The sequence below is a fragment of the Brachyistius frenatus genome, unplaced genomic scaffold (genome assembly GCF_029030835.1).
Source record: "Brachyistius frenatus isolate BFR_SWC_R1_liver_20210118 unplaced genomic scaffold, ASM2903083v1 Contig_16, whole genome shotgun sequence".
Classification (NCBI taxonomy): domain Eukaryota; kingdom Metazoa; phylum Chordata; class Actinopteri; family Embiotocidae; genus Brachyistius; species Brachyistius frenatus.
The window spans coordinates 841,424-858,403 of NW_027210615.1; the positions used below are offsets into that span (position 1 = coordinate 841,424).

Sequence of the window (16,980 nt, forward strand, 5' to 3'; positions counted from 1 at the left end):
CATTCAGCGATGGGAGGTTCCCCGACGATTATATGAAAAGGACTTTTGAATGTTTAGTTTTGTTTGGTGACGTCATTGTCATTAAAGTGGTGTGAGCTGGTTTGTTTTAGTGAAGTGATTACTGACGCATTATTGTTTAAAAGAATGACTGACATGTTCAATTTGACCTTTGTCTCAAACAGAGTGCGTTTACATGAGAAACTATCTATAGAAATTGTACCACACAAAGGAACATCACACAGTAAAAATGTTATAGTCAGCCGGATTTCAAATAAACTTCTTTTAATTTGTTAATGCAGACCGTGTTGTTCCCAACCATGGATTTGTTAACCTTATTAGTATTTATGAACTACAGTTAGTCACATCATATGTTTTCACACAGTTCATTTTGTAAATTTGACTGATTTTCACCAAAGAATAATCAAATCTTTTCATAGATGCAGGCAGGCTGAAGCAGATTTTCTGTTCGTAGGTCCAGACATTAAATTCTGTTGTGCTCTGGGGCTAAAACCAGAAAATAAAGAAAACGCAAAAAAAAAAAAAAAAAAAAAAAGCTGCTGCCAAAGTAATAAATAAATGAGTAAATAGTGAAACCTGCAGTGTGGACCTTCAGTCTCCCTCTTCAGCCAATGAGAGTAATTACAAAAAAACCCAACCTGTTGATGTGTTTATGTCATCGGATCCACTGTAGCCTACTCTGTTGCTCCTGTGGTGGATGTAAAACAGGAAGTGAATGGTGGATAAACGAGAAAAGGTGGCACGAACACCACAAAATAACTCATTTCATTATCAAAATTTGATCCATCCAGTCAGCTCTGTCCATTGAGCATGGCCAGTATCCATTTCTAAAAGTATATATATTAACTATATATTAGCCTATTGCTGTAGATCTAAAATAATACGTGTTTGAACTTCAGGGGGAATTAAAATACAACCTTTCATATTGTTGTACAATAGATTTGATCCCTTTTAAAAATATGTAACGTTAACACTGATACACTCTAAAAAATGCTGGGTTACTTTTTCAACCCGAACACGGGGTTGGGCCTGGTGGGCCATGTTTCTGGGTTGTTTTCAGCAAGTTAGGTAGTTTTTGTGGAACCCAGCTGCTGCTTTAATAGTTGTGTCAGCCCTGGTGACAGTGAACGCATCACAGACAAGACTGCCTCTCCTCCTAATTTACATGTCTCCCCAGCGGCCCTACTTGACCTCTCTATTGGGCTCTTCCAATTTCACCTACATTCATTTTTAATTTGTTTTAACATAGCTGTTAGGGACTGTCAGATCATCCACTGCAGCAGATCTGGAAGGCTCTCATCTATGGAAATGTGCTTGGTGGTGTTATCCACGAAGGCTGACTGACAGGTTTGGGCCCGCTCCCCTCGTCCTCCTTCTCTTGGCACTCCTGTCCAGTCCAGCCCGAGTAGCACTGACACATGAAGTGGTTGTTAAAAGCGTCCCCGCTGGAGGAGTCAGTGAGGAGGTTGACTCCACGAGGGTTGGAGGTGCTGGAGGACAGCACGTGACCAGAGCTGGGGCGTCGCCTGGCGCAGCGCCCGTTGCCGTGGCAAAGTTGGAGGCTGCAGCGCTGAGTGTCAGACCTCAGCGACCGAACGAAGGGACCCAAGATGTTGCGGATGTAGTCTTTGAGGATGATGCACTGTTGCTGGGAGTCAGCCGAAGAGGAGGTCGGTTACACACGGACACGCGCACATCCTGGTACTTGTTTCCTTACATACGTTACATACCTTGGATTTGGCAAATTTCAGCTCCCCCCACAGCACGACTCCAGCTGCTCCCAGCGATGCACTCTCCCCGAGCGTGTGCTCCAGGTCTGTCTGCACACACACACACACACACACACACACACACACACACACACACACACACACACACACACACACACACACACACACACACACACACACACACACACACACACACACACACACACACACACACACATGCACACGATGTGTCCCGCTGCATACTTGCTTCAAGTTTGAATTACATGTTAAGAATTCAAATAGTATGTGTTTGAATGTGTTTATGAGCTGCTACCAGTCCCACCTCGTTGAGAAAGTTGAGAGTGTGTGTGAATGCCAGCCTGGCGTAGGGAAGGACGGGCGTGGCGCGGTTGGTATTGTTGCCATGGCGCCAGAGTGACGCCACCCTCAAAGCCTCCAGCAGTCTGTATCTGAGTGGAGAAGACAAGTGTTCCTCAGCACGGCGAACAAAACCTCAATAACGTGGATATTTTCAGGACTGAGGCAACGAAATGTGGTGGAATATGTTTGAATGTTTCCCAGCTGTCCGTACCTGACCATCAGAGCGGCATCTGCAGACCCCGCCAGCGTCTGTGGCAGGTAGATGCTGGGGTAGAGAGCAGTAGACCGAGTCCAGAGCCAGGACAGCTGGTCATTCTGCCGGCTGGTCCCCCGGTGGCAACGTCCCGTGTAGGTTTTATCTGATCGCACACCAAACAAGAAAAGACCGTTATAATCATCAGTTATAGCAGACAGAGTGTCGAGCTTGAGGTTTGTTTGTTTTTTTAATGCTGGCTCTTTTTAATTAGCTACATACCAACCTGACCGATATCATGGCAAAGCATGTGATACACACAGCACACGATCCCGTATTAGTGTCACGTGTTTGTCTCATGGTGGCCTGAAAAACCACGGTTACATGTCAGAACTACAGTTTTACAGCTTCAAAGAAATCCACATCTCCGTCTGCCAGACCTGAACCGTCCCGGGTGACCGTCACTGGTCCACGCAGCCTCCTTCCCTTATACAGCTTGTGGCCCTCTTACATGATACAACAGCTGAGGACATGTGCCGTGTTCCCAATGGTGTACTTAACTACTAACAATCATTACTTTGAGTGCATAAGTGTGATAACACTGTCTGAAAACACAAGCACGAGCAGTGCACTACAAGTACCCAGGTGGTGCCCTCAAAACGGCGCAAACATTTTGCGTGCAACGCTGGACATGATCCGCAATCAACGGCCGCCATCTTGGCTACGTAGCGGAAACGAAGGGACCACCGACCTCCAGGACTTTCAAACTGCAGCAGCTGAAGCAGCTGCAGCTGTTGCTGAGCACAGCACGAAAGTGTTTACTTTCCACTGAATGCCACCAAACTGCCATTGGACAGAAGCCGTCGGCGTGTTTTTGTGTGCGTGTTAAACAGGGGGCACGAAAGCACCTTAAATTCTGGGTAAAATAACTCGGGATGGCAGATATGCTGGCGGGTGATGCATTCAATTGCTACGGTTATTTCTGGTCAGTGCAGAACTTCAGTGAGCGATTTCAGACATCTCCCCTGTCAAAATTCAAGTCCTACACATGAGAGTGCTATGTGTTAGTGTACATCCTGTTTCATGTGACCTGCATCTCACTTTTCACACCGAGGCAACCAGAAATGTCACAAAGACATGCGACCCCTCTAGTGTATACTGTATATACTGTGCATTTTATATTTTATATTTATATTTTATACTGATATTTTACTGCTATTTTATTGCTTTTCTATTGTTCTATTACTATCTATTGCTTCTGTATGCTAACCTAACCTAACCTAACCTAACCTAACCTAACCTAACCTAACCTAGTGGACTGGAGGATGTATAACACGCTTTGTCCTGATGCTATGCTCATCAACATCATCTCCTTGCACCGATGTACTGTATATACCTACTGTATGTGCACAATCTGAATAATTACCTGAGGGAGATGCACATGTACTGTGAATACAATATAATTCATAACCGGTTGGTCAAACTGCTCAGTAAATAGCTGGTGTTTGCTACCTGTTTTTCTCTTGTGTGTATTAAAGCAGGCGGGAGAACCATAAAACCCCCAGAGGCCTTTGGGATGATCTCTGACCGTCGAGCGCAGCGTCTCCTCCATGAACCTCCGAGCGCTCTCCTCAAACTGTTGCTTTGCCAACACCGTCACCGTCTCCTCAGGCAGGTCCGGTCGCTCCTGTCTCACCAGGAGCTTGGACAGCCTCCGGTACTCCATCTTGGAGCCCCAGTTTCTCACCCACAATGGCTGCCACTCCTCCCAGTCGATGACGGCCACACCGGTGAAGTTTGGCCGCAGCAGGACGGACAGCTGCGTCCTCGTGAGGGAGAGGTGAGCGGCGAGGTCACCGAGCTGAGGGATTCCTCCGTTCACCTGACCGCCGCCTCGGGAGAGGTAAGGATATTTACCCAGGCGGTTACGGTAGAAGATGGCCATTTTCTGGAAAAAATTTCAACAATTTAATTATAACCAAACTCTGCCGCCTTACGCCCTTTAGCCCCTTTTATCTGTTGTTTTGGCTTTAGTGCATTTACTGTTTCCTACTGCTTGAGCAGCCTCATCAACCCAGTTTCATACCCTCAATTTTTTTTTTTTTTAGCAGTTTATCAAAGTGGAAATAAAAGTGGAATACGTTATATAGACCTGTTTAAAGTACATAAAAGTACATATTCAACCCCCGTCACCAAAAAAAAAAAAGAAAAGAAAAGAAAAGAAAAAAAAGACACACTGGTGGCATACTGGGTCCAACTGACATAACTCACCTGTCCCTGGAAGTGCTGTTTGCGGTTCTCCACAATGTCAAAGTCCTCCAGGTCCAGCTGGACGTTGTAGCGTCTCTGACAGTTTGCCGTGGGCATGTTCCACACCACGACGAAGGGCCGAGTCCGCAGGACGGGACCTGCTGCAGCCACAGTGGGCCGGAGAGGGTGGGGGGAGGTTTGTGACGGTGAGGTGCAGCTGGGGTGAGAAAGGAGGAAGAGGAGGAGGAGGAGGAGGAGGGAGAGGTGAAGCAGCACCATGGCTGTTCACCCACTGATGTGTCCTTCCTGACGGGAGACAGAAATCATCCTGTAAGACTTATTGATGGGGAACTTTTGCACATCGGGACAGTTGATTTAATATCTAATAAAAAAATTAAAAAATACGGACTGGTTGTATGAAGTTAAGATTTACAAGAAATAAAACAAGACATTACTGGAAATGTAAAAAAATAAACACCAGTTCAAGGGCCATTTGATTAAATTCTCTTTATTTTCTATATTTATTCGCCCCGTCAGTTTTAGAACCGTAACAACGCAGTTCTTAAGGCACATTAAAACCTCACGGTTAACATTATGTCATAGGATTTACACACAGCAGCATAAAAGAGACCCGATTTAGATTTCTGAGGTGCAGAGCAGCTGCGAGAGCAAAAGGAATTGAACTGGTTGAATTGTTTGGTCGAAACATGATTTATTACTGATTAAATATTCGTTTTTAATTTTCAAGGAAATCCATGTAGCAGGTAGGCTGCTTGATATGTTTTGAGTTATTCTCCTTCCTAATAAGCATTCAAACAAAGTCAACCAGATTCATTCAAACCCTCCCCGTCGTGATCCCGTACAATCATCTTCGAAAACATGAAATGCTTTAAATAATTGTGCGTGATGTGTTTTTTTTCTCTCCACACAACACTCCTACAGCGCAGTAAACAGTCTTACAGGTTCATTTGAGAGAGGAGGACCTTAACAGTTAACAGTCTGCTCATTTATTAAAGGAAGATTACGCTGGTTTTACAACCTGCTTCTGATTCTCATAATGTCGGTCATCATTTTGCTCCCTGCAGGGATCGACTGACTTTACACATCGGTGTCTGCTCACAGCTCTCGGTGAGAGATTGTTCAAAGTGACGTCTGATGATCAGTGAGAAAGACTCAATGGATGGAAGGGCATGGAGGGTACTTCTTTGGTTTGTTAACGCAGCTCTGTGTCACGGGACTCTTTTCTGTCGGCCTCAGAGATGTTCATGTGTGTCTTTTGTTGTGTGCGTTGATGTGGGTGAACGTCTCTGCAGCTTTATCCGTGTTTGTCAAATGTCTTTGTGCATCCAATAGATGGGAACTCCTTTGGCGTCTCTGTAGGGAGTTTCAGTTAGAGTCTGAAGTAGTGGGTACCCCGAAGACTGAGGAGGAGGAGGAGGAGGAGGAGGAGGAGGAGGAGGAGGAGGAGGAGGAGGATGGAGGAGGAGGAGGAGCACAGGGGATGGAGGGAGGAGGAGGAGGGGCATAAGTGATTGAGGGAGGAGGTGGAGGAGGGCCGGAGGGAGGAGGTGTAGGACGAGGTGGTGGTAAACCAGAAGGTGGAGGTGACCCTACATCACGAGCTCCCCCCGAGTCTGTGCTCCCTGGTGGTGTTTGAGCATCCATCTTTGTTTGTGTGTTATTCTGCGTGCTCGCCTCTTCACTCGGCATCCTGGAGAACTTCAGCAGCATCTCCATGGGAACGAACGCCGTCATGGCGCCCGCGTTCTGCACCGGCGTCGACAGCACGTAGCCCAGGTGGGCGTAGAAGTGCTGCTTGTCGTGGGTGGTCAGGCACAGGCGCTTGAACCCTCGACTCCTGGCGTAGCGCTCCGTCTCCTCCATCAGAGTGCGTCCGCGGCCCTTCCCTCGCTCCACCTCGGACACGACGACCGACTCCACGAACAGGCTGCCGCCGCGACCCACGACCCGGGACAGCCGGGCGTGACCCAGGAGCCTCTCCGTCTCCCCGTGGCCCTGCAGGAGAACCAGGCAGACCGGGAACTCGGGACAGGACTTCCGGAGGGAGTGAACCCGGGCGGCTCGGCTCCGCCGCCACTCGGAGTTGACCAGGTCGGCGCAGGCGGCCAGCAGGTCCGGACGCCGGTGGATCGGAACCGCACGGACCTTCTCCGGCAATTCAGAATCTGCGTGGAGCTTCTCTTCAACCTTCACATCCAACGTCGAGTCCCCGCAGACTTCCTCCCCGGCGGGTCGTGTCCGACTGCCGGATGCGGAGACGGGCCGCGGCTCGGCACTCGGCTCATCTCCGGTCTCCGGTTTGGACCTCGGAGACGTTTTGGGTTCAGACCTGCGATGATCAGGGTTCGAGTCAGACTTCATTCAAGTTCTTACGGCCGACAGCAAAATGTTAAGAAAAGTGTCTCGGTCTTGTGTTTAACTCTGAGGACACCGCGGTCTGAACACTCTGCGTTACGCAACAGGTAGCGTGAGCCGAGCAGTCCACTGAAGAAACCAGAGCAGATAAAGGAGACGTCTGTTGTCTTGACAACAGATGTGGAGTCTTCCTGTCTGACGCGTCCTAAGATCAGTGCCGCTGTAAGAGGAGGAACATAAAACTAGACTGTTGATCGCCCTCTAATCTCCGTCCAGACTTTAACCTCCTCTGTGCGCCGCTCCTGTTTGTGTGAACCCGGATGACGTCTGCTCGAGCGTCGGCGGGTATGTGCCTTGCTCAAGGGCATTTCACAGAGACACAGAGATACAGGGTGTAAGGTCCGGTGTGACCAGAGTGACCTTCAGTTTTAAGTGGAAGGGAGCTCCTAAGAACAGATGTAACTCACAATTATTTTCACAACCGATTCATCTGTTAATTATTATTCATTGATGGTTTGATCTGTAAAATTGAAAAACATTGTAAAAAAAAAAAAAAAAATCATCATTACAATTTCCTAAAACTGACAAATTTGTCATATCCAGACAGTTTAAAACAACAAGAAATTCAGTTTTACATTATCGAGAACCAGAAAACATTTGAGAAGCTGGAACCTGTAAACTTTTAGCATTTGCGCTTAAAAACCAACGAAGAGGATTCATCAATTATCAGATGCTGATTCATTTCCTGTTGACTGACTTACGGGTGAATTGTAGCTTCAGCTCAACTCCAAAATTCCCAAATGGGTTTCTTACCACTTGACGGGTTAAGTGGATTTGTGCAGCAAAAATTAATCAGAGCCATAAAAGACTGAACGCATTCTTAATTATTATTATTATTATATGATGACTTACAGTTCAATTCAATTTTATTTATACAGCGCCAAATCTCAAGACAAGTTATTTCAGAGCACTTAATTAGAGTAAAGTCTTTACAACATTATTAGAAGGAACCCAACGAGTCCACGTGACTGACAGCTGGAAGAAGAAAAACAACAACTTCCCGTCAACAGGAAAGAAATCCTCCCATCGCTCCGGCTTCTTGTCCACAGCGTTACGACAACAGGAGGACACTGTGTGCCTGATTTATGAGTGATGGCTGCAGCATCACGTTATCTTTGGCTGAACCCGAACGGACTTTCAACCGGTGCCCGGCATGCAGAAGAAGATGGACGTGAGGGTGCAAATTAAACCTGTGAAATGTGTCGAGTGCAAACAGACTAAAACCAAATGTATGAAACCTATTTATGCCAAAACTCACATTAAATCCCTCTCACTTGAAATATGAGTTAGTTCACTCGTCGCCTGTATTTCTCTCCTCTTTTGATCGGAGTTGTCAAACTGTTGTTTGACTTTATCGTAGACTGTTTTAACGCCGTTCTCGTTCTGGATGGAGAAGTAGCCCTCTGACACGTCTTAACCACAGAAGGGCTGAACTGCAATTCAGTAAACACGCAATCTACAAAGAGCTACCAATTGAAATCAATACTGTTGTACTTTTTTTTTTTTTTTTTTTTTTACAAATAATCGGTTATTAATGCCTATTTTATTGATTTTATCACATTAAAACATTCCTCAGGAGTATCGGTCCTGATGCATCCACCCTGAGGTGTCATATTATCATATCATATCATGTCAGTTGACCTTAAAGGCCAAAACATGTAAGACATGCTGTGACAAGGTGCCGAAAACTGGGTCGCAACGAGGATCCATGCAGGGTTTGTTTTTTTCCTCCACGTTAAGAGTCACAGAAGTGTTATTGGGTATTAAAATCATCCGCTAATGGCAGAAGCGCCGAGCTCAGCAAATCATGAATGAAACAAAGTTTAGAAAATATCCAAACAGCCCTGAGACTAATTCTTGTGTTGCAGAAGTTCAAAACAAACTAAAATACGAACTCACCGAGCGAATCGACTGTCAAGACAGTCTTGAATCGACCCAGTTGTGTTCTGCAACAGGAAACTGGGAGCCGACTGATTATCACACAAGAGGATGACAACATGTCCACTAAAGATACGCTGGTTCCAGTTTGTTTAAAAGAAGGAAGTGATGCTCCTTTCTTCTTATCAATAGGCTTCAGTGCAGGAAAAATTAAAATAGTACTTAGGAATTTTTGTTGTTTCTGATTTGATCTTTGGTCCATCTTGTGGTATTTGATTTGTATCAGCTGTATTTATATTTATACCACTTTAGGAAAGGCAAGTAAGGCCTGGACTCCCTGAAGATGCTCCAGCCTGCTGACTTTTGACCTTTTATTATTGAGTACTGAGCACACAATTAAAAAGGGCTTTACAACACGGAGGTGTTTTTGACTTACATTTTCTGTTTGTATCTTTCCTCCACAGTTGGCTTTATGGAAATATTTCACCTCACAACCTTTAGTGGGATTAATGGAAGTAGTTTTAATTACCCACTGGTCTGATTAAAAAACGGAATCAAAACCAGATTCAATCATCTCAGACGATAAGTAGCAGAAAGTTATTTCGTGTGAGGTCGACGGACTGTTTGGGCGTTTCACTAGCACATTATTATTATTATTATTATTATTAGTCTGTCACTCACGATGCAGAACTTCCTTCTATCAACCCAAGTTTTACTTTTCACATTGTCAGGAAGCCCCGCATGAAGCAGGGCATCAAAAAATTGAGCTAAACTCTTATTGTTCCTCTCCACGGAAATCTTTAGTAAAAGGCGAAAGATTTATACGATCTGAAGAGAAACAAGAGTGTACTGCCCTCCACGGCTTTCAGTGTCGGACCCCATTCTCCGCCATAACACTCTCTCTTATGGTTCAATGAAACGCCTTCATACTACCAACCGTTGAAAAAAAGATCAGAAAATATCAGATATGTACGGTGTTTATGTTGTCTAGTAATGTGACTTTAAACTGTCGGTATATTATACATTTAAATAAGATAATAATCGAATAAACAGTAACGGCTGCACGCCCGAGATGCATCATGGGAACCGCGCGACCACGGCCACGCCTCTAATTTTACAATACGCTTTTGTACTGAAAAAACGTCGGTGTTTTGTTGACAGAAAAAGCTGATATGATTGTGTAATGTTTGATTGAACCTGGGGTGCTAAAATGTTTTAACCATAACGGGGGAAACGCTACTTTTCTACACTCGTGTGCTAAGACTGTACGCATGCGCATTAAACACTCCGAAGATAAAAACTCGTCACCTTCTGTTTCGTCTTAATGTCAAGGGAGTCATCTTCAAGTGAATAACTTCTTTCCCGGGAAGGATGCGTGTTTTTTTCTTTCTATGCAGTGGCCACTTATTCAAACATTTATTATTTTTATTTAAAAAAATAAATAAATAAAAAAAAAAGATGCACATGCGCAGTGTGACACCGCGGAAACTACATAAGAGCAAACGAGCTGTAATGAATGAAAGCCACGACAGCATCAAGCCTTCTGGTCCATAGTACCTCCCTCTCTCACAAACTATTCAATAGTATCAGTTGATTATATATATATTTTATAAGGGGAGATCATTTATCATTGTTAATGGATAGATATATTTTACAGTAAGCAAACCAACTGGACAGTTAAATAAAGACATGGTACCTAAAAGTGAGCAAATGATCTACGTACACCTGCTATAACTGGTGGAAGACGTATTATTACTATTATTATTATTACTTAAGTAAAAGTACCAATACATACAACAAAGAAACAAACAAAAAAAAAACGTAATTACAAGTAAAAGTCCTGCATGAAAAAATGATACTTAACGATATTAGCAGCAAACTGCAGTTAAAACATTAAAATAGACGTATTGGTCCCCGTGACTGATGTGTTATTGATATGACGTCATCGGGTTATTAATACTCGAGCATCAGTGTGTGAGCAGCACGTCGCTGCTGCAGCCGGTTTAAACTACTTTATATGCAGTTTGATAAACGAGGGACCCCGAGGTGATGACTGAAATGAAACACAAAAGACCAGCTGAGAAATTCAAGAGGGGAAACATATAAATAAAAATAAATCTATCAATAAATCAGTTTGGCGTAAAGGTGAACAACTATGTGAACCCGACGACACATCGGAAACCACAAAGGTTTCATCTTCAACAATGTGATGGGTTTTAAACGTTGTGTTCAGTCTCCCCGGTCCAGGGTCAATGTTTATTATGAATGACAGCAGCAGCTCTTCCTCCCTTGTTGACCATGTAAGGAAAGACCACACGTGAGGAGCCGCGTGCTAGTTAGCGCGTTTGTTTTCAGTTGTAGACACGAGTTAGATACAAAGATATAAAGATATGAAGATATGAAGATATGAAGACATAAAGAAGGAGGCTCTTGGTTGCTTCTTACCACCCTGCAGAGTTACCTACATTTTTAGTCTCGCGGTTCGTCGCCGGTGCTCGTCCTCCTCTCAAAGCGCACGAGCTCCACTCACAGCTGATCTGCGGTCGGTTGTGATTGTTGCTCCTCCCCCCTGCGGATGGGAGTGGTATTACACAACAATACAGCCACACCTACTGGTACTGGAGAATCATTTACTGGTAAATACAGTGCCAGAATGTAATCAAGTACATTTACTCAAGTACTAAACTGAAGTAACAAATTTGAGGTACTCGTACTTTAGTTGAGTGTTTCCATTTTATGCAACTTAATACATCTTCTCCACTGCATTTCAGAGGGAGACATTGAGCTATTTACCCCACTGCAGCTGTCCAACAGCTTAAGTTACGAGCTACTTTTCTCGCTACTTTTTAGCCCAAATAAAGTAGTTAAAACTATTACAACTTTAAATAACTACAACAGTAAAATGCAAAATACACACAAATGCAGCAGTAATTTTAATCCAAAAACATCACACAACAGTAAAACACTGACAGGGAGCATTTTACTGCACGAGTACTTTTACTTTTGACACTTAAATCAGATTTAGCTGATACTACTTATGAATGCAGGACTTTTTCTTGTACTGTAGTATTTTCAGTGTGTTATTAGTACTTTTACTTAAGTCACAGACCTGAATACTTCTTTCACCACTGCTTATATACAATATACTGAATGTGTCCTGAGGTGAAGTATCATGCGTTTACAAAACATGATTATTTTCATTTATATTTGTATTTTATTTATTTTCAAAGTTTCAAGATTTGAAATGAATGATTCTTTTTATATTTTTTACTTCTTACATCACTTTATTCTTACTTTAGCTCAGTCGCTGCAAAATTATGAGTGTGGATTTGGGAAAGTGTAAGAATTGAAAGGGATGTGTGTAAACCATAGACTGTATAAAAGGTGTAAAAAAGGAAAACATTATGAACCAAGCAGTGCAGTAGTCCAGAATAGACCCTTACAACACTAACTGAAAGACAACCAAAGTGTGGGATCACAAATCATCTCTAGCAGTCAATAAAAACTAAAAGTTATTAAGTGTATTTCTTTTTTCCTGTATTGCAAGGTAAGGTGTTATTTTGGCACGAGTGCGTGGCTCAATCATCCAAATATTCTTCACCACGTTTTACTTCCAGGGCGCTGAAAATGTTAATTATGCTTGAGTAGGAATTTAAGAAAGAGGCAAGTTGTTTTTTTAACAAAATGTTTGCTTTATTTTTTCAGTTTTTATCCAGGACAACTCATTCAAGGATAATCAAGGAGAAATAAGTACTAATATGTCTTTATTAGAATTTTTTTTTCCGTTTTTACATTTTGTCAGAGATGGATGGTGAATTTTATCAGAATTGGTCAAAGTAAAACAAAATAATAAATGAATATATAATAACAATACATTAATAATTAATTCAATACGATGAAGTGTGGCGTCAACGACAGAATAACAATGGCCCATAAAATGTAGGGTTGTTATTGTTTTCACTGCTTCTTCTGTGGTACTGCAAGAATCACCAGCACTAACTCAACTCAACTCAACTCAACTCAACTCAACTCAACTCAATCAACAACAGTAGAGGAAGAAAAGGAGCACGCTCAAAGTTCTGCACCCCAGCCTCCCAAAGAGGAAACACTTTTTTATTTATTTAAATAATATTTTATCAAAGCTTCTGTTTTTTTATCTTCATAAAATGTTTCTAAAACTTATGTCTTCTTTAAACTTTCCTTTTTTTTAAATTTTTTTTATTTTTTATTTGTTTTCCTTTTCAGAGATTTTTTAAAGTTTTTTTGTCTCCATTTTACCACTATGTGTGTTTTTGCAAGTGTGGTTGCCTGTGTGTTTTTGGATATCTGTGTGTGTGTGTGTGTGTGTGTGTGTGTGTGTGTGTGTGTGTGTGTGTGTGTGTGTGTGTGTGTGTGTGTGAGATATGTGTCCTTGGCTGAGGCTTGGAACAACTTGGAGTTGTTTAAGTGCTCATGTGAATGCAAAGCCTGCACATGACGCATGAAGATGTGTTTTTAAACATGTGAATGGAGTGTGCGTGTACTTTATGTCCTTGCACTGCTCGACCTGTACGAAAGTCAGTGCAGCAAAGACATTCATACTGAGAGGTTGAAGCTGGCTCAAGCAACGAAGTGTGTTCAGCTAGCTCTGCATGTCTGTGCGTGTCTGTGCATCTAACCAAAGTCAGCTTTTCAAGAAGTTTGTTGAGCTAGTGTGTGCACGAGCGTGAGCAGATCAAGTGACGTGAGCGTCTCTGTCAGTGCCTACAAAGGTGTCAGTGTGTGTGTGTGTGTGTGTGTGTGTGTGTGTGTGTGTGTGTGTGTGTGTGTGTGTGTGTGTGTGTGTGTGTGTGTGTGTGTGTTCATGCTCCGTGAGGATCTATGTACCTGCAAGTGAGCCGAGTACACTTTCAATTGCGTTTGCACCATCTGTGTAAAGCTTATGAGTCTGTATAGCCACTGCGTGATGTGGGAGAGGACATATGTCTGTATATCTGTGAGTGTGTGAGTGTGTGAGTGTGTGAGTGTGTGTGTGTGTGTGTGTGTGTGTGTGTGTGTGTGTGTGTGTGTGTGTGTGTGTGTGTGATAGAAGGCACGGAGGGTGGTGTGGGAGGCTCAGTCTCTCAGGTCCATGCTGGAGCCGAACAGAGCCACTAGCTGCTCCTCATAGTGGGTGATGTTCCTCTTCATGATTTCCTTACAGGAGCCCAGGAGGCGCTCAAACGCCTGCACGTCTATTACTGCACAGAGAGAAAGGGAGGCGGACGTTCAGTGTATCTGAAGATTAGTTTCTGTTGTTAAATGGCACAAACAAAATGTCACAAGAAATTAGAACAATCATTGTTTCATGATATTACACAGAACAAGAGAAATTAGTGATTCCATATATGGTCAGAGTACTCAAGAGTCCCAGAGACCAACGATCTCCTCAAGAGAGTTCACAATATCATTTCCGCGGAGCAATTTCATCGAGGGTATTACGTGCAGTGAGGAGTGTATAGATCAGAATAATTAGAATACACCAAGCTGGAAAAGCTGAGTTCACACAAGAACCCCAGAGAATCCAAAATAATCACATCTTCAGACACATCTATCAGGATTTCCTGTTTTTTTTTTTTTTTAGCTTCAACACTGCAGGAACAACTTGTAATAGTTAAAAAGCAGCATCGATAAATTCAGCAGATTGCTTAGATGCAGTATGACAGGCGGAGAAGTTCTAAATGTCCCTCGGGGACCACTGAAGTCCTGCTCATCTTTTACAACTGCAGGAGGAACATGGGGAGTAGGGAGAGCACACTACACAGCTTATGTTGCAGCAGTATGGTTGAATGACATGTTCTCTGCTTTAGAAGCCAAGCAGCTGTCGAAGACTGGCTGTCAGTGCAGAAAACACTGAAAGACAGGACAGACATGTAAGGAGACAGTGGATGAACAGGGAAGGACAAACAATGAGGTTGACTGACAGAATATCCTCCAAAAAAAAACAAATAAGCTCTGTGATTAAACAAATACAAGCTGTGTAATTGGAGCTATAAAAAAAAGAATAAAAGCTGAAACAGATTTCACTGCGAAGAGGGAGGAAGGTGATAGAGAAACCCGAACCGCTGTTCTGGATCCTGTTCACGTTCAGAAGTGAAGATCTGCTCATCGCTGTAGAGTTTTAGTGCGTCCACTTCAAAACGCAAAATAATTACAGAACGGCCTTCAATCAACAATAAATACGAGGTGTTGACAGATGAGATGGACGGACAGGAAACAATGGAGAATTCATCACAACTCAAATGCCACTTAAATCTCCGAGGGAACAGCTTGCAACAGTTCGGCTGGTGGAAAATGAAAACCACGTCAGTCATTCAGGACAGTCTACCCACAGTTGCTTCTGGCTTCACTACTTACTCGTATGTTTTCTTAGTATGATGCGGAGGAATTTAACGAGTGCGTCAAAGTGTATTTCGCCTTACCCAAACACTTGACATCTCCCTCGGCGTAGGCTGAGGCGGCCCGGGGCTTGTTAGTGACCAAGGCCAGCTCCCCGAAGTACTGACCCCTGCTACAGCGCGCTATCTCCACCTCCGCATTGTCTGCATGGTCCGCCTTCGTCTGCAGGGAGAGCGGAGAGCAGGATTAAAGGTTAGGAACCACTCAATGCCTCATTCCCCCCTCCCCCTCCCCCACCGGCAAGAAGCACTCAGCAGCTGAGCAGACAATCATGATTCCCGCTGTTGCTAGGCAAAACCGGGGAAGTCTTTTGTGCCGTGGTGGATTTTAATGGGGAGTGTGGGTTGTCACTGTCAAAACGTGCTGTACAGCCAGCCATTGTGTTTGTGCATATTCCCGAACCAATGAAATGCTTGTCAGATTCTGAGCGGCTGTAAGAGATGCACACTGAAATAAATTCCCCTTCCACAAATTCAGATGCAGATTGCGTGCCAAGCAGAAATGAAGAAAGTGACGATGAGCATCTTACTTTACTCTTCATCATGATCTTGACCTCCCCAGATTCTACAATGTAGAAGCAGTCAGCTTTGTCTCCCTGAGGAGAAAAGAAAACACGGTTATAAATAGTTTTTTTTATTTACATTTTACACAGACTCCCAACTCTTTTTTGGAAATGAAATATTGTGATGTAAAACGTCTTACCTGTGTGATGATGCGCTCACCCCCTGAGAACTGCTTCGCTCCTAATACATCCACTATCTTCATCCTCTCTGACAGCTGAGCAGAGAAAAGAGAAGGACAGGCAGGTCGAGGGAAGAGAAACAGAGAAAACTGTGAAGCTCTGGCAGCAGTGAGAGTTTCTGACTGACGACTCCTCACTTTCAGCCCCAAAACTCAAAATATTTGAGGGGTTCCGTGTGTCACATTAATCAATACAAATCAACAATCAAACCTTCCTGTTATTTGGTCCAAACCTCATTTTGATGACAGAACTAAAGTTCATCTTTGACTTGGGAGTTATTTAGAAATTTGAGGGATTCAAAGGATTTGCACATGACATGTGGATTTGATACTGGATTCTGTTTTCATAAAATGCCATCAAAACCCAACACTAATCCCCACAGGAGGGGTGGAGGATGGTTTCTACAAAATAAACTCACCTCCAGTGATTTAAGTAAGGGCACAGACTCGATGAAACACTCGTACATCCTCCTCTTCTTGGCGTTGTTCTTTACAATGAGTCTACGAAATGTAGCACGGTCCTTGGAAAAGAAAAAAACAAAACACACACACACACACACACACACACACACACACACACACACACACACACACACACACACACACACACACACACACACACACACACACACACACACACACACACACACACACACACACACACACACACACACACACACACGAGTAAACAAACACCTCCTAAAGGCAAGACGCTCTCCGACTGTTTGACTGTGGCTGGTCTCCCGCTGCTCGGCCACAGGGAGGAGCTGCAGCAGCACAAACCATCAGAGCAGAGCACCGGCTCCATTCATAGATTACAGGACTCCATTCTTAACATGTCTGAGCATCAGATCAATGTATGCTACATGATGAAGAGAAGTGTTCCTAACAATCCTTGGAAGACAACTTAAAAGTGACTGAAAATATCTCTTGGGCAAATCTGATCATTTAAAAAAA

At 43.6% G+C, this 16,980-nt stretch overlaps 3 protein-coding genes and 1 non-coding gene across 6 annotated transcripts in view; all 4 read right to left on the reverse strand.

Moving 5' to 3' along the window:
• Nucleotides 1-227: 227 nt before the first annotated feature.
• On the reverse strand, nucleotides 228-11,531 carry hyal3 (hyaluronidase 3). The gene is made up of 7 exons (XM_069693865.1): nucleotides 11,331-11,531; nucleotides 4,573-4,857; nucleotides 3,814-4,249; nucleotides 2,320-2,467; nucleotides 2,071-2,197; nucleotides 1,749-1,838; nucleotides 228-1,666 (listed from the first exon to the last, which is right to left on the reverse strand). Exons 2-7 carry the CDS (start codon nucleotides 4,828-4,830, stop codon nucleotides 1,319-1,321), a joined length of 1,407 nt encoding a protein of 468 aa, XP_069549966.1. The 5' UTR covers nucleotides 4,831-4,857; nucleotides 11,331-11,531; the 3' UTR covers nucleotides 228-1,318.
• LOC138618260 (N-alpha-acetyltransferase 80) lies at nucleotides 5,256-7,409 on the reverse strand. Its single transcript, XM_069693870.1, is given in 2 exon segments — nucleotides 5,256-6,026; nucleotides 6,028-7,409. Coding segments are annotated over 2 exon segments (1,053 nt in total). The 5' UTR covers nucleotides 6,934-7,409; the 3' UTR covers nucleotides 5,256-5,879.
• Nucleotides 9,599-9,713, reverse strand: LOC138618410 (U5 spliceosomal RNA). Its single transcript, XR_011310727.1, has one exon. It is a non-coding gene; the product is annotated as a U5 spliceosomal RNA (small nuclear RNA).
• A 1,530-nt stretch (nucleotides 11,532-13,061) lies between the features above and the next one.
• Nucleotides 13,062-16,980, reverse strand: part of prkar2aa (protein kinase, cAMP-dependent, regulatory, type II, alpha A) — a 49,675-nt gene continuing 45,756 nt past the window's right edge. For 2 of the 3 annotated variants that reach the window (XM_069693868.1, XM_069693867.1), the window contains exons 7-11: nucleotides 16,443-16,544; nucleotides 15,985-16,059; nucleotides 15,812-15,877; nucleotides 15,306-15,444; nucleotides 13,062-14,084 (exon numbers count right to left, since the gene is read on the reverse strand). In XM_069693868.1, the coding sequence (XP_069549969.1) occupies nucleotides 13,960-14,084; nucleotides 15,306-15,444; nucleotides 15,812-15,877; nucleotides 15,985-16,059; nucleotides 16,443-16,544 (507 nt within the window). In that variant the 3' untranslated portion in view covers nucleotides 13,062-13,959. The remainder of the gene's footprint in view (nucleotides 14,085-15,305; nucleotides 15,445-15,811; nucleotides 15,878-15,984; nucleotides 16,060-16,442; nucleotides 16,545-16,980) is intronic. The other variant, XM_069693869.1, reaches the window with a different exon arrangement.